The following is a 22,924-nucleotide window of genomic DNA, read 5'->3' as shown; positions in this document are numbered from 1 at the left end:
ACAAGTGTGGACATTGATGCTGGTCTGTGATGCTCTTTCCCTCAGGGACTGTCTGCGAATCCATAAGGAAACATTGCATCTTATTTCTAGTACTTTTGTGAGTATTGCGTGATCTTCTAAATTTGTCCCTCCTCCTCTCCTGTAGGCCCCATGCAGGAAACCGTGAGGGATTTCTGGAGGATGATTTGGCAAGAGAATTCTGCCAGTATCGTCATGGTAACCAACCTGGTGGAAGTGGGCAGGGTAGGGTTCTTGTAATTATCTTTTCCCTTAATAAATATCACAGGATTAAGAATGTTATTTACAAAGCGCTCCTCCAATTGCTACACATTTAACTACGGTCTCGCGGTTAAACGCAGTATATATATAAATCTGTGAGGTGGGTGCTTGTGCAGTGATTTTGGAAGTAACATCTAGCAAGAAATCCATACAAGCGTGCAACATATTTCTGTATTTTAAGGCATAGAGCATAGCAAAGAGAGTCAAGGTTGTGGGTTCCTTTCCGGAATCTTGGATGCACTTAAAATATAAACGTTCTTTATTGGCATTGATGGTTCCAAGAAGAACTTTTCCACTGCACAAAAATGTTACTTTTCCACCTTTTTCTTCCCATAAGAGTGGGCATGACCATTTGTAAATTTTATAGGTGTGGCTTTCGGTCTCATCCGCATCCAGCTATTTTTAGCTGTACAAAACAGCTCATTTTGCTGCTTAATATTGCAAATTGGTGTGTCTTGCCCGATTATTTAAATGTATTATCTTAATTATGAGCACACAGGTTTGTAGTGCAAACAGTTTTATCATTTACTGCACTTTGTTATTGTTCTCTATAGCAGCTAATGAACCAGAAGTCTCACCCATAGACTTACTTCCACATTAAAGAAAAAGGTGGATAGTGGAAAAAATGTTCTTTAGATTATTAAAATGTTCTTCACACTAAGAAAAATGGTTCTTTGAAAAACTGAAAGGTTGTTTGGGTAACCAAAATGGTTGTGGTATAGCCTCGAAAGCCCCCTTTTGGAACGTTTTAAGAGTTTAAAGAATTCATTTTTAATAGTGTGAACCATTTTGGTGTCTTATGTAAAATGTCAAATGTAAAAGCAAACACAAATCATATAACAGGAAGTTTCTTTACACAATGAAAAGTCATTTCGGAAGCATTTTGGAGGACGTCCTAAAATTGAGCACAATTAGGTGTACAAGTCCTTCACAACATCCCCAACGAGAGCCGTTTGATGTCACGTTGAGGATAATTGAGCGGTGTTCAATGATTGGCTCCAGTGAACTCGGACCACAGGGGTTGTTCGTTCAGAGATAACATCCTGTCTGACAGGTGGCCAATTACACATCTCTGTGTTTTCAAAATGCCATCAGGGACTTGTTTAATAATACTGTTTCTGCAAATGCCAATTTGACTTAGACCTTGCTGTAAAATAGAGTAATACCCAGGCAAATTAAGATGCAGGTGTTGTGTGAAAATCTGTAAGTGTGCGTTCCTATATTTATAAAGGTGAAATGTGTCCGGTACTGGCCTGACGAAACCGAGGTGTACGGAGACATCAAAGTGACGCTGATTGAAACGGAGCCTCTTGCAGAATATGTGATCAGGACTTTTACCGTTCAGAAGGTAAAATCCCATCCTCCTTCTACACTCAAATCAAACATCTCAAGTTTCTCAAGTTGCTCAGGTGTTCTCAGTTTCCTCATATCAGTTAGTTACAAATGATTCTAAAATGGGAAATGTTCTAACATTCCATGTAATATACCTATATGTCATTAAATCTTTAATATACAATTTACAAGCAAATAAAAAAGAATGTTAAAAATAAAAACAAAAATGTATGTCCAGTCAAAAGTTTTTGAACAGTAAGATTTTTTTTTAGTTTTTTAAAGAAGTCTCTTCTTTAATTTTAAAATATTTTTACTATGTAAAATACATTTTTCTATTTGAATATATTTAAAAATGTAATTTATTCCTGTGGTTTCAAAGCTGAATTTTAGCATCATTACTCCAGTCACATGATCCTTCAGAAATCACTCTAATATTCTGATTTGCTGCTTAAAAATATACATATAATATGTCTCATCTCAACTCCATAACCTATTGTTTAAATTCAATTAAAATTGAATTCAAATTTATGTTTTAAAAGTTGAGTAATCATTGCAGGTTTCATCCATAGTCTGTCTGTAAATGTCTGCTTTAGGCCTCAAATGGCTTCTTTGACGACAATATTCTATAAAAACAGCTAATTAGCATATGATAATGATTTCTGAAGGATCATGTGACACTGAAGATGCTGAAGTAATGATGTTGAAAATTTAGCTTTGTTCACAGGAATACATTTAATTTTAAAATATATTCAAATAGAAAACAATTATTTAAAATAGTAAAAATATTTCAAAATTGTAGTCTTTTGCTGTACTTTGGATCAAATAAATGCAGGCTTGGTGAGCAGAAGAGACTTCTTTAAAAACATTAAAAATCTTACTGTTCAAAACTTTTGACTAACGGTATATAATACATATATACATAATTAATTGCATATTTTATTTTTTAATTATTTGTAATATATAATGGGATAAGAAAGATCATTTTAATTCAGGATATGATAAGAAAATCTCTTCATCATATGTTCATCCATACCATATGCCAAGCCATCAGCTTGTGTTTAAGCCCATAATGCATAATCTCTCACTCAATCACTTTTATTGTTTTTATTATACAGGAACAGCTTGACGTCAGATCTGCATAAATTAAACATAACCACAATGTTCTAACAAACAAACTTTACAAGATCTTAACATAAGCCAACAGATAATATTTTGCAACGAAAGCAAATCGCAAAGAAAGCTCTTAGGAGCGGCTAGAGTTTTGTTGTCGAATGTTGTAATCCAAACAGAACAGATGTAGGGAAGCTTTGATAGTGGGAGAAATTAGCGTTTGGGAGTCGTTTTTGAGGGGGAGAACGCACTATGGAACAGCATGTCATCAGCAACTTTCTTAAATCACTCAATCCATCTGTCTCACGAGGCTGCCGCCTTTCAAATGCTTCCTCAACTTTGAAAGAGAGTTGTTAGGGTACATCCTCCTCTCAGCGCATCGTTGTGCTTCATAATGAGTGGGAGAAGAAAATGACTAGGGATGTTTTCACTTTCTCTTAGGCAGCAATGAGATCAAATGGATATCAAACAGGGACTTTTGCTCAAGTCTCCTGATTCTCAGATGTTTCACCAGCAAAAATCTAATGAAAATATTTCCGGGCCACATTTCATCCCAAAAGTAAAATAAATAAATAAATCTAATGATTTAAAAGTTTTGTCCTGTAATAAATTACCTATGTATTTTTTTCATATTGTATATAGATTCTAATATTATATGTATATATTGTATTTTATAAACTATATTTTGCATAATTAAAGAGTGAAAGAAGTTCAATTCCAGAACAAAAATGTACCGATAATTTACTCACCTCCTTGTCAACCAAGATGTTCATGTCTTTCTTTCTTCAGTCGTAAGAAATTATGTTTTTTGAGGAAAACATTTCAGGGTTTCTCTCCATATAATGGACTTCTATGGTGCCTGTGAGTTTGAATTTCCAAAATGTAGTTTAAATGCAGCTTCAAACGTCTCTAAACAATCCCAGCCAAGGAAGAAGGGTCTTATCTAGCGAAAGATCAGTTATTTAAAAAAAACAATAATAATAATATACGTTTTAACCTCAAATGCTTGTGCTTGTGTATTCCGCTTCAAGACAGTTAGGGTATGTCGAAAAACTCTCACTTTCACCTCCAACTTCAAAATCATCATACATCACTGTTTTAACTTTTTTTTTTTGTAAAGCGTGTTTGATATTCTTTGCACATTCACTTTGTAAACATTGAGTCAGGAATTTTGTAGAGATGTAGGATGATTTTGAAGTTGGAGGAGAAAATGGAAGATGGAAGTTTTTCGACATACCCTAACTGTCTTGAACCGGAACACACAGAGTACATGCAGAACGAAACAAGACAAGCATTTGAGGTTAAAAAGTATATAAATTGTAATTTTTTTTAGAAGATAACCGATCGTTTCGCTAGAAAAGATGCTTTTCCTTCAGACGTGATCATTTAGAGCCCTTTAAAGCTGCATTTAAACTGCATTTTGGAAGTTCACGGAACTCACGGACACCATAGAAGTCTGCTATATGAAGAAAAATCCTGAAATGTTTTCCTCAAAAAACAATTTCTTAATGACTGAAGAAAGAAAGACATGACAAGGATGACAAGGGGGTGAGTAAATTATCTGTAATTTTTTGTTCTGAAAGTGAACTTCTCCTTTAAGGATTTTTTTAATGACAAGGACAATTTATTTATTTATTTGTTTGTTTGCATGTTCCTTTTGTGTATCTATAACACAAATACATACTGCAGTACTCTACATTTCAAGAGTCTCATGGTCAAATGGTAAAATTACAGCAGTTCAAGAAGACCAATTATGAAAGGTCTTATAAATATTCAGCTTTAGTTGGATTAGCTAAGACCATTCTTGAGTGTCCTTATGTGTCTAGGTATGGATTTCATTCCCTATTGTTGGACATCAGAGAGTCTTCTGCTTGTTTTCCAGCTTTCGTTACCTTTCGTCATCTATAGCAGCTCAGTTACACACACATACTCTCCAGACACACACATTAAATGCATTAAATGGCTACACGGGTCCTCTCTTAGTGGTATCAGCACCTCCAGGCACGGTTTACGCTGCTCTCAATCCCAAATTATAATTAAAAGCTTATCAGAGCATTAAGTGTTAGTAAGGAAGTAATGGGAAAATGTTTCTACTGTACACAACGCTGTGTGAAGAGCTTTAGCACCACGTGTGTAGCTGTGCAATGGTTCAAACACTCCGACTGGTCCTTATTTTATTTTATTTTTTACTTCACCATTATTTTTTACTTCCATACACCAACATATGGTTATCCATAATTTTGTACCCATGGTCCTGCTATTTACACTGTATACACAAAACCACATGGTGTTGATCGTTATTGACATGCATTTATTGGGTCTGGTAATCCCAGCCATCTTCTGCCATGATCACCTACCTGTTACCCTCAGACGACACCTGTTGATATTAAGCTCACCACATGCTCCTGTTTGCAGAAGGGTCACCATGAGATTCGGGAAATCCGGCAGTTCCATTTCACCAGCTGGCCCGATCACGGCGTTCCCTGCTACGCCACAGGCCTGCTGGGCTTCATCCGCCAGGTCAAGTTCCTCAATGCTCCAGACGCAGGACCCATCGTAGTACACTGCAGGTGCGCTCTTATCTAAAACTCTCCTATGGTCTCTCTCTCGCTCTTCATACATACATTTACTGTAAGTCAAAGGTTCTGGTTTAAAATTGGACTGATGGTGTGATTATGAATCTACAATGAGAGGTCTATTGATTATTTAAAGTAGTCACACTCTCTGAGGGCTTTCAGTGGCTGCTATGAATATACTGTAATATTTTTAAATGCTAGTGTAGGTTTGTTTACTTGTCTTCAGGCTGCAGTGTTTTTTTGTTATAAAAAAATAAGAAGAATGAAATAAAATGAATATAAAAAATAATAATTAATTTGGTTTGCTAACATTTTAGTATAAAGTTGCTCACTGGCTAAAACTAAAGCAGCCCATGCACTTTTGGTGTTATTATTAACTGAAACTATTGAAAACAATAATTGGTAATTGAAATTAAGCACAAAAAGCATAAAACTGAATTACAAAAACATAAAATTAAAATGAAAACTGAAAATATCAAATTGAAAGCTAATTTAAAACATTATAAACTAAATAAATAAAAAATTACACTAATAACTGATAAACTAAGAATTGAAAAGAAAACTAAAAATATAATTATATTTTAAATTTAAATAAATTTAAATATTATAAACAGAAGCATAAAATTATAAAACCTAAAATTAAAATGTAAAATATTTTAATAATAATATAATGGTGTATAAATAATTGACTATATGCGACCCTGGACCACAAAACCAGTCTTAAGTAGCACAATAATATTTGTAGCCTAGGGCAAAAACACATTGTATCGGTCAATTATCAATATTTTTTTATGCCAAAAATCATCAGGATGTTAAGTAAATGTGATGTTCCATGAAGATATTATATTGGTAAATATGTAAAAACCTAATTTCTGATTATTAATGTGCATAAGAACTTCATTTAGACAACTTTCATATATCCAATTTTCTCAATATTTAGATTTATTTTGCACCCCCAGATTCCAGATTTTCAAATAGTTGTATCTCTGCCAAATATTGTCTTATCCTAACAACATACATTACTGGAAAGCTTTAGCTTTTATTTATTCAGCTTTTAGATAATGTATAAATCTCAATTTGAAATAAATTGACCCTTATGACTGGTTTTGTGGTCCAGGGTCACATATGTGATCTTGTAGATAATATTTTTACATGTTTAGCTTCCGTGATGTTAAATTCTGCCAGAACCGTTTGAAAACATTTCAGTGTGAAATTAGATGAATGCGTTGATTACATGCATGCATTTAAACATTTATCTCAGACATTTGGCAGTCATATGAACACTTGCTGGCAGCATAACTAACTTCTCATGTAACAGCAAAAGAACCCAGGGAGATACAAGAGAATAAAAGTTTTTTTTATTCCCATACGTCTTTAGTAACAGTGTAGAACCATTTAAAAACTTTTTAATGTGAAATTAGATGAATGCATTGATTTCATGCATGCATTTAATCATTTATCTCAGACGTTTGGCAGTCCAGATGAACTGGCAGCATAACTAACTTCTCATGTAACAGTAAAAGAACCCAGGGAGATACAAGAGAAGACGATTTTCACACATACTCATGAGTGCTCACACATTCTCACACTAACGTAGGACGCTTTTGCACATGGATAGACATTCACTCGTGAATCTGTCCACAACATGCCCACGTGCTCACAGATGGATGCACGGATAGACAGACTCGCTCTCACAATTGTGGGGAGTAATTGGGGGCCGTGTGGGAAGAAGGTTTGAGAATGAAAGGTGACAGCAGGAGACTGTGAAGTGGCAGTGTAAATTTGCAGTCGGCCCTGCAATCCCAGAGACGAAGCAGATGTGACAAAGAAACTTTCAGAGCGGATTAGCCCCAGTGTCAAGAGCTCCTGGTGCAGAGATTAAGATTTTGATTCAAGCAATAGTTTTTCAGAACATTCCAAATGTACTTTCTTACTTCCTTGAATCACAAAAGGAGTTTTAGCAGAATGTCCAGGCAACAAGGTTGACAACAATAAAAAGGTTTCATTTATCATCACCACCAACCTGACACACCAACTGACACGCCATATTTAGCTGTACTGTGTACTGTCCGAAAATGCATATAAAATGTAATACACTACCAGTCAAATCTATTTTGAACAGTAGGATTTTTAGTGTTTTTTTGAAGAAGTCTCTTCTGCCCACCAAGCTTGCATTTATTTGATCTGAAATACAATCAAAACAGTACAATTTTGAAATATTTTTACTGTTTTTATAACTATTTTCTATTTGAATATATTTTAAAATGTAATTTATTCCTGTGAATAAATCCACTAAAGACTGAAGTAATGATGCTGAAAATTTAGCTTTGATCACAGGAATAAATTTCAATTTCATTTTAAAATATATTCAATAATTCACATTTTTACTGTTTTTGCTGTATTCTGGATCAGATAAACGCAGGCTTGGTAAGCAGAAAAGATATGTTAATGTGGCATATGTTAATGCTGTAAACCTTGGCAAATCACATATATTAAATATTAAGCTTGACATAAAAAAAAAATGTTATGTAAATCAGTGAGATCTTTATATCAGTATTGCAGACTATTTGCATACAATGCATGTAAATATCTAGTTTATATTGTGGGGGACAAAACATGATACATTAGTATCATACATTGTTGCAACAATATAAAATGTATTCTTATGTTTACTTGATAAAAATTTGTATTTTTATTTCACAATATTTCACAGCAAAGAAAAAAGGTGTACTATGACCTGAAGGGGGGCATAATAACTATTAAACTAAAAGGCCTTTTACATGTGAAAAAAAGTTTAACTATCAATCAGACAGAAGGCATGTAGTTGATTGTGTACGTTTTTGCAGCAAAGTTTTGATCATATTAATAATTTAGATGCCTTTGAAAAACACATCAGTTATGATACCGCAGACTTTACTAATGAAAACCTATGGTGATTTGGGGATGATGATAATGGTGAATGAATGACTGAGGATGTAAAGGACATCCCCCCGTCTCTCCCTTTCCGTCCCTTGCTTTCTTTTTGTCAGTTGTTTACCGCTCGCACCATTAATCACAGTGAGTGACGGCCAATCTGTGACACCGTGGAGTTGCTCGGTATTTGTGTGTGTGTGTGAGCGTCGTTTTAGAGTGACTGATGGCACATCTTCTGTCCCAATGCTCTCTCTCTCTCTCTCTCTCACACACACACACACACACACACACACACACACACAAGCATCTTGGTCTGCCAGAGCCTTGTTTTCGTAACACCTAACATTTGGATCTTAGCAGAAATCTCACTCTTATGAATGTGTTTGGTATGTGTGGGTCAGGTTTTGGCCATGTTGTGAAGACAGAATGTTCTCAAAAACATAGTAAAAGCTTAAAATGTGCAGGGTTGGGAGTACCAAATTCCTGTGAGAAAAATGCCATTTTAGTATATCTTCTCAAGGGACAATACTATAGAAATGAAACTTGGATATATTTTAGAGTAGTCAATGTGCAGCTTGTATAGTAGAATAGATTTACTGTCCTCTGAAAATTACTCAACATACAGCCATTATTGTCAAAAAAAAAACTGGCAACAAAAGTGAGTACACCCTAAGTTAACTTGTCCAAAAGTGTCAATATTTTGTGTTAGCACCATTGTTATCTGGCACTGCCTTAATCATCCTGGGCATGGTATTGACCAGAGCTGCACGGGTTGTTGGTGGGATTCTCCTCCACTCCTCTATGATGACATTACAGAGCTGCTGGACATTAGAGGCATGGTGCTTCTCCACCTTACATTTGAGGATACCCCACAGGTGCTTAATAGTGTTCAGGTTTGGAGACATACTTGGCCACCACATCACCTTCACCTTCAGCTTCCTCAGCAAGGCAGTTGTCATCTTGGCGTTGTGTTTGGGGTCGTTATCATGTTGGAAAACTGTCGTTTGGCCTAGTTTCTGGAGGGAAGGTGCCATGTTCTGCTTCAGAATGTACAGTACATAATGGAATCCATGTTTCCCTCAATGAACTGCAGCTCCCCAGTTCCAGCAGCACTCATGCAGCCCCAGACCATGATGCTACCACCACCATGCATGACTGTAGGCAAGACACAATTTTCTTGGTAATCCTCACCAGGACATCGCCACAAATGCTGAACACCATCTGAGCTAAACAAGTTTATCTTATAGTCTTATCAGTCCACAGGACATGCTCTTGGACAGGTTGTCTTCAGCAAACTGTTTGTGGGCTTTCTTGTGAGCAAGCTTCAGATGAGGCTTCCTTCTGGGATGACGCCTATGCAAACTGACTTGTTTCAGTGTGCGGAGTATGGTCTGAGCACTGACAATCTGACCTTCTACTTCTGCAACCTTTAAAGCAATACTGGCATCACTCATGTATCTGTTTTTTGAAGCAAGGTTCTGCACCTGATGCACAGAACAAGTGCTCAACTTCGTTGATCGAGCCTTGCAAGGCCTGCTCCGAATGGAACCCATCTTGGAAAAAAACCTCTGTATGACCCTGACCACTTTAGTGGTACTCGGTTTCAGGGTGTTACTGAACCTCTAATAGCCTTGGCCATCTTTGTGGAGAGCAACAATTCTAATTCTCAAATCCTCAGAGAGTTCTTTGCCATGAGATGCCATGTTGAACATCCAGTGGTCAGTATGAGAGAATTGTACTTAAAGCACCTAATTTGAACTGCCTGAACCTGTCAAACAGACAAAAACATAAACATGATGAATAGGACATGTGGCTTTGCATGGTTAAACAACATATTGCAGTGATCACTTAGAGTGTATACACTTTTGTTGCCAGCTATTTCGACAATAATGGCTGTATGATGAGTTATTTTCAGAGGACAGTAAGGCTCAATCCCAATTCTACCCCTTACCCCTACACTTAGCCCTACCCCTCCGTTTGGCGCGTTCACGTGAAGGGGTAGGGGTGTCTCATTTCTCTTTTGGTTGGAGGGGTAGGGGTAAGGGGAAGGGCCAGATAGCCCTCCAAACGAAGATTTTTCAGGACCTCACTTCAAACGAAGGGCTAAGAGAAATTTCCAACATGGCTGCTCACTCGAGCGAGCAGACTCGTAAATATAAGTAATTTTTGCCTTTAATAAGGATTTTCATGACAATGTTTCATTATATGTATATTACCTTCAATATTGTGTTTGTGTTTATGGTGTTGTTTTGTAAATAAACGTTTGCAAAAAAATCGCTAAAGTTTGCTAGCAGATAGCACTGATTGCACGATATTACAAAATATATTTTTATGTCATATACACTTGACTGCATGTTAGAAACATGAAAGACCAGTGGCACGGCAATTTGCAATGGTGGTGTAGTGGAGGGTGTACGCAGGTATACGGTGTATACACACTTCCACTTTTTAAATCCCCTCTGATGCGCATTATTCAGTGTCCTGCATTCGCCAAAATCATGGCAGTCCACCACATCCAGTCATGTGAATAAATGTAAATATTCGCTAAAAAACACCCAATAAAGGCAGTGATGATGCAGTCAGGACCGTGGAGCCGGCTTGCTTTGAAATGTATTTGATGATTGCGCCTAATGCACCTGCGCCCGCTACGTCTACCGCACCAGTAGTTTAAATCAGTACATAATAATAAAAACGATACCTTACAAATAAAAAGAAGCTGATTTTTACGATCAGAAATTTCTTAAACCAGTGAACCCCTGTAAACATTTTAGTCCAAGGATCCAGAAAACGAACGCGTTCAAATAGAAAGTTGAAAACGAAATTCACAAATGAAGCATATATACTTCTCCAGGCACCACTACACTGATTAGCAATTTGCCGCGCATGTGATAATGCGTTGTTTGTTTTGCTTACGGCCACATGTGAATGAACGGTGTGTACACCGTACATTTGTACTTTTTGAAACATGACAACATTTTGACATCTTGGAATGAGTGATAAACATCTGCGCATGTCCTCTGACGTAACATTAGGAACTAGCGACAACCTATGATGACGTATAACAGTGTTGTAGTGGTGTCCCATTTCTTAGGGGAAATATTTTAGCCCTTCCCCTTTACACTTTGTTTCAAGGGACAAGGGGAAGGGGCGAGGGGTAGGCGAAGGGGTAGAAAATAGAATTGGGATTGGGCCTAAGTCTATACTGCTATACAAGCTGCACATTAACTACTCTGAAATATGTGACCCTGGACCACAAAACCAGTCATAAGTGTAAATTTGTCGAAATTAAGATTCTTACATCATCTGAAAGCTGAGTAAATAAGCTTTCCATTGATATATTGTTTGTTAAAATAGGACAATGTTTGTCTGAGATACAACTATTTGAAAATCTGGAATCTGAGGGTGCAAAAAAATCTAAATAATGAGAAAATTGCCTTAAAAGTTGTCCAAATGAAGTTCTTAGCAATGCATATTACTAATCAAAAATCAAGTTTTTATATATTTATGGTAGAAAATTTACAAAATATCTTCATGGAACATGATCTTTACTTAATATGCTAATGATTTTTGGCATAAAAGAAAAATCGATAATTTTGACCCATACAATGTATTTTTGGCTATTGCTACAAATATACCTGTGCTACTTAAGACTGGTTTTGTGGTCCAGGGTCACATATCCAAGTTTCGTTTCTATAGTATTGTCCCTTGAGAAGATATACTAAAATGGTTGCTGAAATGTGAGGAGTGTACTCACTTTTGTGAGATACTGTGCATGCCCTCATGGAAACATAAATAAATAAATAATGCAAAGACAGTTTCTGTAGGTTAGGTTTAGGGCTAGTGTTAGAAAATATATTATTAAATATAAACATCGAAAAAAATGTCTCTTCAGAGTCAGAAATCTTTCTAATATGCTGATTTGCCCAAACAAACTTCTTATTTTTGGCAGTGCTGAAAACATTCTTCTTCTTAATAATTTTGCTGAAATTGTACGTCTTTTTTTCTTTGATTAGACAGTTTTAAAGAACATTATCTGAAATATAATTCTGTAACATTATTAATGTCACTTTAATTGCAGTCTTACAGCAGAAATGGAGCAGGTAGAAGGTTATCATGAGATCAACAGCCTCACATTAAGCTGTTTTTCTGTATTTTCTACAGTGCTGGAGCTGGAAGAACAGGCTGTTTTATTGCAGTGGACATTATGTTGGACATGGCAGAGAGTGAGGGTGTTGTGGACATCTTCAACTGCATCAGAGAGCTGCGCTCACAGAGAGTCAACATGGTCCAGACAGAGGTGAGCAGAATGACACCTTACAGGCTGTTCAATTTCATCTCAGAGTTTGTCATTCAGGCAGCCAGATTATGCACAAGTTTATATGCTCTTTTATTAATTTACTAAATTATTCATTTTTTCACACACACAGTTGTTTACTAACCTGTTCACTTCTCAGTCACCCGCTCAGAACCTCACTTACACTCACACAAACTTTTACTAAGCTCTCCAGTCTGTGGAGATGATATTGAAGTCATCTATTTTCATCTTAAAACTTAGATAACCTTTCTCTTCCCAACATTAATCTCCAGACTGTAACATCAAAACAGCCAGAATATGAAATTGCCTGTGCTCTGACAGGCAGATCCCCTACCCAGGATTTACTGGATGTTGGAATTCAAAGTCATGCCACCTAGTGGTGGATGAAAATTAGTTACATTAGTTGTTGTTTGTTTTTTAATGCAACAAAAGTTGTCATATTTCTTTTTTTTTTTTTTTTTTTTTTTAAATACAATGTGCAATGATAATTTATTTCTATTATTTCTCATAAATAATATTTTTAAGCAATTATTAATTATGGTCACTAAATAACACACTGTATCAAGTCAATTGCCATTTTATTCGATCCATTCTAATATGACATGTTTTTTGCGATGAGGACAGCATGCTTTTAAAAGACTAACACTAAACACAGTGGTGGTGATAATGGCTTCTGGGAGGCAATTTGTGTCAGCCTGCAGCTCCATTCAAAGATAATCCTCCACAGACACAACACACAGCAATTAATCTTTTAAAAGGCTTTTTCCTCGTCTTTTGTCCTCAGCCCTCCGCAGAAGTGCTCACCAGGTTATGGAGTAATAGGTACGAGAGGTCAGCTCAGCTTGACTTTAGCTTAGCGTGGATCAAAGGCCTACATTAGCATTCAAACCTTTAAGCCGGAGGCATTGTTGAGTTAAAATATGGATAATTCCGGCCCATATTCGGGGGCCGGGGTTTAAGGAGTTTAATATTAGCTGCAGGATGGGGACGCTGCTTTGAGTGCCCCCTTGATCTCATTTTAAAGGCCGCAGTTGGAACGGTTTTGGGGGATGCTGCTGTCACCGCAGGATTTCAGCATCAGAAGCTGCAGCGCTGTAATCCACGTAAAACATCCCTGAGGCTGGAGTCATTTTCCCATCAGCAAATTGCGCTTAATGCATTAATGTCCATGCACCGCTCTCGTACTAACGTTTGCGTATCGACTCGTATTTCCCTGATGATTTGCTATGACGCTGTGTGTGATCGCTCTCAGCTTGAAATCCATGTGTTTGGATGTTCATGAATTATGTAGACTAGCTGGTTTGAAGATGTAAAAGTTTAAATCGAGCCCCTAATTATTTTAGAGCTGTGATTAGTGTTTTTATTATTCCAGAAAAGACGCAAATATGCCAAAGGGAGGTTTTCTCATGTGGCCTATGAGTTATTTAGCAAGATCATTAAAAGTGTCTTCAATAGGGTTAAAATGTAAATCTGATTACATTTTAAATATTAAACTGATTAAATAAAATTGGAGTATGATTTTAGAACACACACACATACAGGTATAAAGACCAAGGCTGCATTTATTTGATGCATACACATTGTTTTAAACATGGTGCTTTCTTATACAGTTGAAGTCAAAAGTTTACATACACCTTGCAGAATCTGCAAAATGGTAATTATTTTACTAAAATAAGAGAAATCATACAAAATGCATGGTATTTTTTATTTAGTACTGACCTGAATAAGTTATTTCACATAAAAGACGTTTACATATAGTCCAAATAAAATAGAGAAAATAATTTATAAAAATGACTCTTACTCTACACTTGATTCTTAACATTGTCTTGTTACCTAAATGATTCACAGCTGGTTTTTTGTTTTTTTGTTTATTTGTTTGTTTTAGTCATAGTTGAGTCCCTTTTTTTCCTGAACAGTTAAACTTCCCACTGTTCTTCAGAAGAATCCTTCAGACCCACAAAATTCATTTTTTTTTTCAGCACTTTTGTGTATGTGAACCCTTTCCAACAATGACTGTATGATTTTGAGATCCATCTTTTCACACTGAGGGTAACTGAGGGACTCATATGCAACTGTTGTAGAAGGTTCAAACACCCACTGATGCTTCAGAAAGAAAACACGATGCATTGAGAGCCGGGGCTCTTAATGCATTGTGTTTCCTTCTGAAGCAGGAACATGCATTTTGTATGATCCCTCTCATTTTGGTCAAATAATTAACATTTTGCAGATTCTGCAAGGTGTATGTAAACTTTTGACTTCAACTGTATGCTCTTTCTGCGATATTAGCATGAGTGTGACACAGTAAGTGTTGATCTCTATGTCTCTTTCCTCAGGAGCAGTATGTGTTTGTGCATGATGCCATTCTGGAAGCATGTTTGTGTGGGAACACGGCTATCCCAGTGTGTGAATTCAGAGCCATCTACTACAACATCAGCAGGCTGGACCCTCAGACCAATTCCAGCCAGATCAAAGATGAGTTTCAGGTGAGCCATCTACACAAATGGATCGGTTTCCACCAAAATACAATTACAGATATATTAACAGCACACACCTAAAACATTACTCTGAATAGCATACCTCAGATCATTTGGTCTTGACGAGAAATGCTTGAGTTCATAATGAGATTTGATTTTCTGTCACATTACAAAAATCTGATTTCTCAGTATATCATCCTCCATTTGCTCTTCATTCGATCTCATTACAGGAGGAGCAAATGAGATACTAAAGAGATCTCATTTGTGATTGATCTTTCCTCTGAGTCTTAAAAACAGTAGGAACATGCATTTTTTTAAAGCTTCATGCTTCGTGTTCCTGAAGCACTTTAAACTATATTCAGCAAGCTACACGAGCAGCCCACGTGGAGGCCTAATTTACTGAATCCTCCAAGGTCTTTGCTGTCGATTGGTAGTACTGTATTATGGCTGAAGGCCTCGCAGCTATTTCTAACAACTTTATCAAGCTCTCTGGTGTGATTTCATCATGATTACTCCAATATTCGAAGCGCTTTTGAATAAGTAAATCTGCAAAGCGCGATGGCCTCCTTAATGCATTTAGATGAGGCAGGTGAGTAAAGACACGGTGACTCAAACGTCAAGGGAGAAAGCGTTTCTTTACGAGTCATCGGCGAGCTGCTAGAGCCCCATAAAGCCCAGCGCTGAGCTATTTCTTTTCATGATGCCTTTATGTTTGTATTCCCTGTGAAATGAGCGAGCTTCTACAGTCTGAGGGGGAAGCAAGGCTTCTGATCTGTGAGGTGTCTCATAAAATATGATAAATATGTTTCTATCTTTCTTTCCTCCCAGATCTTTCGTGCACTGCATCTTTCTCTCTTGTAAGCCATTTTTCACTGTCTGTCTCTCGCTCCATCTGTCTCTCTCTCCCTCAACGTCTCTGTTCTTCAGTCTGTCTTATACATAAGTAATGACTGACCTTCAGTTTACTAAAATATTTGCATTGCTTGTGGTTGGACCAGCAGTGCTAGCGGAATTGGTTTTTATAAACGTGTAATTTTTTCCCCAAGTAAGACCAAGAATGGCTTAATGTTTTTCTTTGTTTTAAAGATGTATATTACAGTCCTTCATGTCTTCTTCTGCAGACTCTCAATATAGTGACACCACGTGTCCGTCCGGAAGACTGCAGCGTTGGTCTGCTCCCGCGTAACCACGATAAGAACCGCAGCATGGACGTCCTCGCAGTGGACCGCTGCCTGCCTTTCCTCATTTCTGTCGATGGCGAGTCCAGTAATTACATCAATGCAGCACTGATGGATGTAAGTTTGATCGCTTCTGTTAGAGGTCACCTGGCCTGCATTGTTTAAAGAGTTAGTTCACCCAAAAATGACAATTCTGTCATTAATTACTCACCCTCATGTCGTTCCAAACGCTTAAGACCTTCGTTCATCTTTTGAACCAGATTAAGATATTTTTGATGCAATCTGAGAGCTTTCTGACCCTGCATAGACAGCAATGCAACTACCATGTTCAAGGCCCAGAAAGGTAGTAAGAACATCAATAAAATAGTCCATGTGACATCAGTGGTTCAACTGCAATGTTATGATGCTACGGGAATACGTTTTGTGGGCAAAGAAAACAGAAGTAACGACTTTATTCAATGATTTCTTCTCTCTATTTTTTCAAATGTAATCAGTGTTAGATAAACTGCAGTCTATTTAGGGTAAAAAAAACTCTCAGATTTTATACAAAATATCTTCATTTGTGTTCCAAAGGTGAACAAAGGTCTTATGTGTTTAGAACGACATGAGGGTGAGTAATTAATGACAGAATTAAAATTTTTGGGTGAACTATCCCTTGAATGTAAAAATGTTCTTGTAATTTCATAATTTAGTCATTTTAGTCTTTCTCTTTCCAGCATTTAGGGTCAAACAGGCCATTTTTGAAACCATGAAACCATAAAGGAGTGCTCACAATGACCACAAATAAATTGCTAATGGATGCTGTTTTGCTGTACTGTTGTTTGCAAATCTTTGCTGTCTGAACTCTGTGGAGATGTTTTTAAAATGCTACTTTTAAAATGTAGCTTAAAGGATTAGTTCACTTCCAGAAGCTTTTCAGATAATTGTCCCCCAGTCATCCAAGATGTCTTTCTTTCTTCAGTCATAAATAAAATATGCTTTTTGAGGAAAACATTTCAGGAATTTTCTCCATATAGTGGACTTCAATGGTGCCCACGAGTTTGAATGTCCAAAATGCAGTTTAAATGCAGCTTCAAAAGGGTTCTAAATGATCCCAGCAGAAGAATAAGGGTCTTATCTAGCAAAACGATCTAAATATATATACTTTTTGTTTAGCTCTGTAATGTGCATGCGTACATGTGGGTCAATACAGTTAGGGTATGTTTAAAAACTCCCATCTCATTTTCTCCTCCAATTTTCAAAAATTTTTTTGCAAAGAGCTCTTAACCTTCTTTGCATGTTCACTTTGTAAACACTGGGTCAGTACTCTTTGCAGTGATGTAGGACGATTTTGAAGTTGGAGGAAAAAATGAGATGGAAGTTTTTCGACATACCCTAGCTATATTGACCCGGATTACACAGATTACGCATGTGCATGGCAAAGCTAAACAAGACAAGTATTTGAGTTTAAAAAATATACAAATATTACCAATTGTATCGCTAGATAAGACCCTTATGTCTCGGCTTTAGAACCATTTAATGTTCCATTTAAACTGCATTTTGGACATTCAAACTCGCAGGCACCATTGAAGTCCACTATATGGAGATAATTCCTGAAATTCCTTTTTTATGACTGAAGAAAGAAAGGCATGAACATCTTGGATGACAACGGGGTGAGTACATTATCTATACATTTTTGTTCTGGAAGTGAACTAATCCTTTAAAGTTACAGGCTACTTGTATTTTAACATAATTAGAGTCAAGCTACTCACTAGCAGAAGTTACGTATGAGACACAAAACGGGTTTTGAGTGAATAAAATCAATTAGAATGAAAACATCAAACTGTAACATCAAAATGTGCATTATATACAACTAAAACAAATTATATTTAGCAATAAAAGACTTAAAATTTAATGTAGGGACAATCATTTTCAGTGTGTTCATTTATAAGGATGTCTAAACAAACTGGAATAAATCAATGACTCACTGAAATAAATTAGATCTTACAATTTTACATTTGAGCAGAGCATTTATAATGAACGGATTCACTCGCATGAATCAGACTTGAACCATATCAGTGCAACACAGATTTTGAGACTGATGACAGTGAGTCTGATATTAAAAACAAGTTTTTTGTGCTAATTTTTGTTTGAATTGCTTCATCATCACTTTCATCTAGTCACAGATATAAATATTTGCAGTTGAGTGGTGATAAACGATCTGTTTGAACCAAGAAGAATTTTTTAACCGGAAATGACTCAAACAATATATATTACAGCTCTTCCCATAGCGCTCTCTGATAAATCCCAGGTAAGCAGAGCAGAACGGCCAGGAGATCACACAGTAACAATCTCATATAAACAAGCCAATTTGACAGAGTGCAAGATTAGATCACATCTCCGTAATCTCCACACATAGATCATAATCACGCTTGTACCATAAACCAGCATCTTCACAGCATCCAAAAAGGATAATCAAGACAAAAGACACGCACCTCAGATAAAGAACAACAAGATGAGAAAAAGAAGATAAGCAGCAAATGAAATGAACGGACGACCCGTGCTAGCAGAGCGTTAGTGTTTGTCTCAACCCATGCCTCGGCAGTCCATGTCAATGAATCCCCTGGCAAGGTTATCACACAGTCTCTGTGTTTCCTGTCCCTCTGCAGGTCTCCATTTAGTTTAGGTCATTACACATGTGAGGCACGTTGCTATGTGTTGGGTCCGGGGCACATCTTCAGTGCTAGAAGGAAGAGTTAACTTGTTCTCTTATTGATTGTCCTAGAGCCACAAACAGCCGGCGGCTTTCATTGTAACGCAGCACCCTCTGCCCAACACTGTGGCCGACTTCTGGAGGCTAGTGTTCGACTACAACTGCTCCACTATTGTGATGCTGAATGAAATGGATGCTGCACAGGTATGTGAAGTACTTGACCCTCGCCTCCATTTGTTATCTTTTGCAATTGGATGTTGGAAGATGGGATTTATTTTCCTCTTAGGGTTGTATTGATTTTTGTGGATGATGCTCAATCCAGAAAGGAGGGCAAATTCAAAAATGCAGTCTAAATCAAAAAGTCTATATGCATGCATTAGTATAATAAATTGTATATTATATTAAGTATACACTACCATTTAAAAGTTTGGGCTCAGTCAATTTTTTTTCTTTAAAAAAAGAGTGCATTACAGTTTTCCATATGGTAGTCCGTTTCTGCCACTGAATTTAAAAAAAGGTAAAAAATGGTGACTTTTTTCTTACATTTCCATGATACAAATTTACAATTTTGACTTTTTTCTCAGAATTATAAAATATAAACTCAAAATTGTGAGGTATAAAGTCAGAACTGTGAGAAATAAACTTATAAGCAAATAAGACATATTTTTGTTATAAGTCAGAATTGCGAGACGCAATTTTGTAAAATATAGTCAGAATTGCAAGATATAAACTCACAATTCAGATTTTTTTCTTAGAATTGCAAGTTTATATTTTGCAATTGTGACTTTATAACAAGCAATTGTGAGTTTTTAGGTCAGAATTGTGAGATATCAACAAACAATTCTGAGAACATATCAGCAAGATACAAACTTGCAATTACAAGAACAAAAGCCAGAATTTTCACGTTTTTTCTCACAATTCTGACTTTATTTCTCACAATTGTGAGTTTATATCTCATAATTCTGACTTTCGAACATGCAGTTGTGTTTTGTGAGAAAAACATTGTAAGATAAAAAGGTTTTTATTTTTTATTCAGTGGCGGAAATGGGCTTCTATACTTCTGGAAAAAATGAATTGTACAAAAATATGAAGCAGCACAACCATTTTCAACATTGATAATAAGAAGAAATGTTTGTTGAGCAGCAAATCAGAATATTAGAATGATTTCTGAAGTATCTGAAGACTGGAGTAATGATACTAAAAATTCAGCTTTGCATCACAGGAATAAAAAAACATTTTAAAATATATTCAAATATAAAACAGCCATGTTAAATAATATTTCACAGTATTGCTGTTTTACTGTATTTTTGATCAAATAAATGTAGCCTTGTTAAGCATAAAAATAGTACAAACTGAATATATGAAATATATATATATATTTTTTTTTTACCCAGCAATGTCATAAAAGTTGGTTCAAATGGTTTGGTTGATTATTTTCAGTAAAAGTCTTTCTTTCACTCAGAAGCAAGTTTTGAGTTCTAAAAGTAAAAGTATATTTTATATTGTAACTCTTTTATCTCAGAAGATCAAGGGAAATTTGATTTGTCATAATGTGGCTCATTTAAGTTTGAGTGAGTAAGTAAGGGATCATTGGAACAGATTTCATAGGCACACTGCAATTTCATTGCGAGTTCAGCTTAGTGGACTTTACAGTTATTGAGTTATTTCCATTTTCTCTTGCACTCTTTAGATGTGCAAGAGAAACCTTATTGAGTCACGTTGTCTGGATGTGAACTTCTCTTCAGTGTACTTATTTGCTGTAATTCTCTCCTTTGCTACAGCTCTGCATGCAGTACTGGCCAGAGAAAGGCTCCTGCTGCTACGGCCCCATTCAGGTTGAATTCATCTCCGCTGACATTGACGAGGACATTATCAATCGCATTTTTAGGATCTGCAACATGGCACGGGTAAGTGGGGTCAGTGCACAGGGAAGGGACTGCTCTTTGGGACTCAAATTGAGTGACTGAGGCAGAAATGTGTTCATTGATTTGCTTCTCACTCCGTCATTTGATCCTTTGTTGATCCACAGACTCCAACCAGGTCTGCTAGTTTTAAAATCAAGTCTCTTACGCTCACAGAGGCTGCAATTATTTGAACAAAAATAGAATAAACATTAATATTGTGAAATATTATTACAATTTAAAATAATTGAGATGTATACTCAATTTATACTCAAGCTGAACAACACTTTCCATTGATGTATGGTTGGTTAGGATAGGACAACATTTGGCAGAGATATAACTATTTAAAAATTTGGAAAATTTTAGAAAAATCTGGAGGGCAAAAAAATAAAAATATTTTAAAAAGCCTTTAAATATGTCCAAATGAAACCCTTAGCAATGCATAATTCTAATCAAAAATTACATTTTGATATATTTACAGTAGGAAATTTACTAAATATCTTCATGGAACATGATCTTTACTTAATATCTTAATGATTTGTAATGATTAATGACCATGTATTTTTTGCTATTGCTACAAACATACATGTGCTACTTAAGACTGGTTTTGTGGTCAAGAGTCACATAAACGCAATTGTTCTGCTTGATATTTTTGTGGAAACTGAGGTACAAATAAACCTAGTTAAGTTAGTGTTTTTTTTACTTGCCACTAAATAGATGCTTGTGAACAGAAGTCACGTTGACCTGATGAAAAACAGTAGCAACAGCTGCTTAAATAATTCTTGTTAATTAATTTGTCAACAAGTGCTTTCATCATTTATAAAAACAACTTAGATTTGTAGTCTTTTTTTAAAGGAGTAGTAATTTCTTTGCCATTAACGTCACCAAACTGAACTGGAAAAGTATTGATGGTTTCCAAACGGTTTCTGATGCTGAACCTCAGCAGATTAGCCAAGTTGAATCCCCTGAAAATCCTTATGTACTCTGTGCTCAGTGTCAATCCATCCTTACTGTAACTCATTAAAGTAAAACTGCCTTTTAGCAGAAAAAAACCCTTAAGCTCAAGAAGAGATAAAAATTCACTTAAGTCACTTTGATTTGACTGCTAATGCGACAGTAAATCAACAGCAGCTGAGATTATGAGTTAGTGAAGTGAGAAATTACGTTAAGACCGCAACTATATAGTCTTGATTTCAACACTCAGCACGTTATGCATCTTTGAAAGTGATTTGTTCAGCCAGACACATATGCATGAACACAATAATCACATAAATATTTGACCACCATCCTGCCACAGCTGATATGAGCATGGATGGGTTTCATGCAGTTTTCCTTCTTTTCCATGTGAGTTAGCTTAAGCTTTCTGTTCGTGCACATTAGCAGTCATTACTGAAGCTTGACGTGTTTCAAGCGCCTAGCGTTACAGAGGACTCATCCCGCCTCCTCCTGCTTCTCTTCTCTTTTCTTCCCCCTCATTCTCTTTAACCGGCGCTGACAGGCGACGTTTACCGGGTAGCTAATCAGTGCCGGCGCAGCATAGCAGCACAAAATAAATAAGTGCCACAGCATCACAAATTTGCCATGAAATGGCTTCATCGATGGCAAATTGTGTGTAATATGACTCTCATTTAGCTGATCCGGTCTGACTGTAGTATCCAGCTGACATCTCTGTTTGCTCTCGCTTCTGTTTTGATGTTTTATTTTTTGCTTTTCAGTGTCACTGCAAGAATCTGAGTTACAGACAAAATGGTTACAGTCATTTTCCAAACCAGCTTTCAGTTGCTTATTGTTCCAGGGTTGCTTTTTCAAACCTATAGGGCACTTGAGTTCTTAGTTATGTTTAATTTAAGTTTCAATTTTGTTGATAACAAACCATATGGAATCTGAGGGTGCAAAAAAAACTAAATATTGAGAAAATTGTCTTTAAAGTTGTCCAAATGAAGTTCTTCGCAATGCATATTTCTAATCAAAAATTAAGTTTTGATACAATTACGGTAGGAAATTTACAAAATATCTTCATGGAGCATGAACTTTACTTAATATCCCAATGGTTTTCAGCATAAAAGAATCAATAATTTTGACCCATACAATGTTTTTTGGCTATTGCTACAAATGTACCTGTGCTACTTAAGTTTTGTGGTCTAGGGTCACATA

The 22,924-nt window shown here is 36.3% G+C and overlaps 1 protein-coding gene across 1 annotated transcript in view; it reads left to right on the top strand.

Annotated features, from left to right (window-relative positions):
- The window catches only part of ptprt (protein tyrosine phosphatase receptor type T), a 335,410-nt gene that overhangs the window by 302,707 nt on the left and 9,779 nt on the right, over positions 1-22,924 (top strand). Inside the window, 8 exon segments of the mRNA XM_073852511.1 lie at positions 146-243; positions 1,511-1,627; positions 5,137-5,291; positions 12,372-12,507; positions 14,859-15,008; positions 16,121-16,294; positions 18,942-19,073; positions 20,651-20,776. Of these exon segments, the coding sequence (XP_073708612.1) occupies positions 146-243; positions 1,511-1,627; positions 5,137-5,291; positions 12,372-12,507; positions 14,859-15,008; positions 16,121-16,294; positions 18,942-19,073; positions 20,651-20,776 (1,088 nt within the window).

Source organism: Garra rufa, chromosome 12, assembly GCF_049309525.1.
Source record: "Garra rufa chromosome 12, GarRuf1.0, whole genome shotgun sequence".
NCBI lineage: Eukaryota > Metazoa > Chordata > Actinopteri > Cypriniformes > Cyprinidae > Garra > Garra rufa.
Note: the sequence above shows the minus strand (reverse complement) of the source record. Positions and strands in the feature narration are given on the sequence as shown.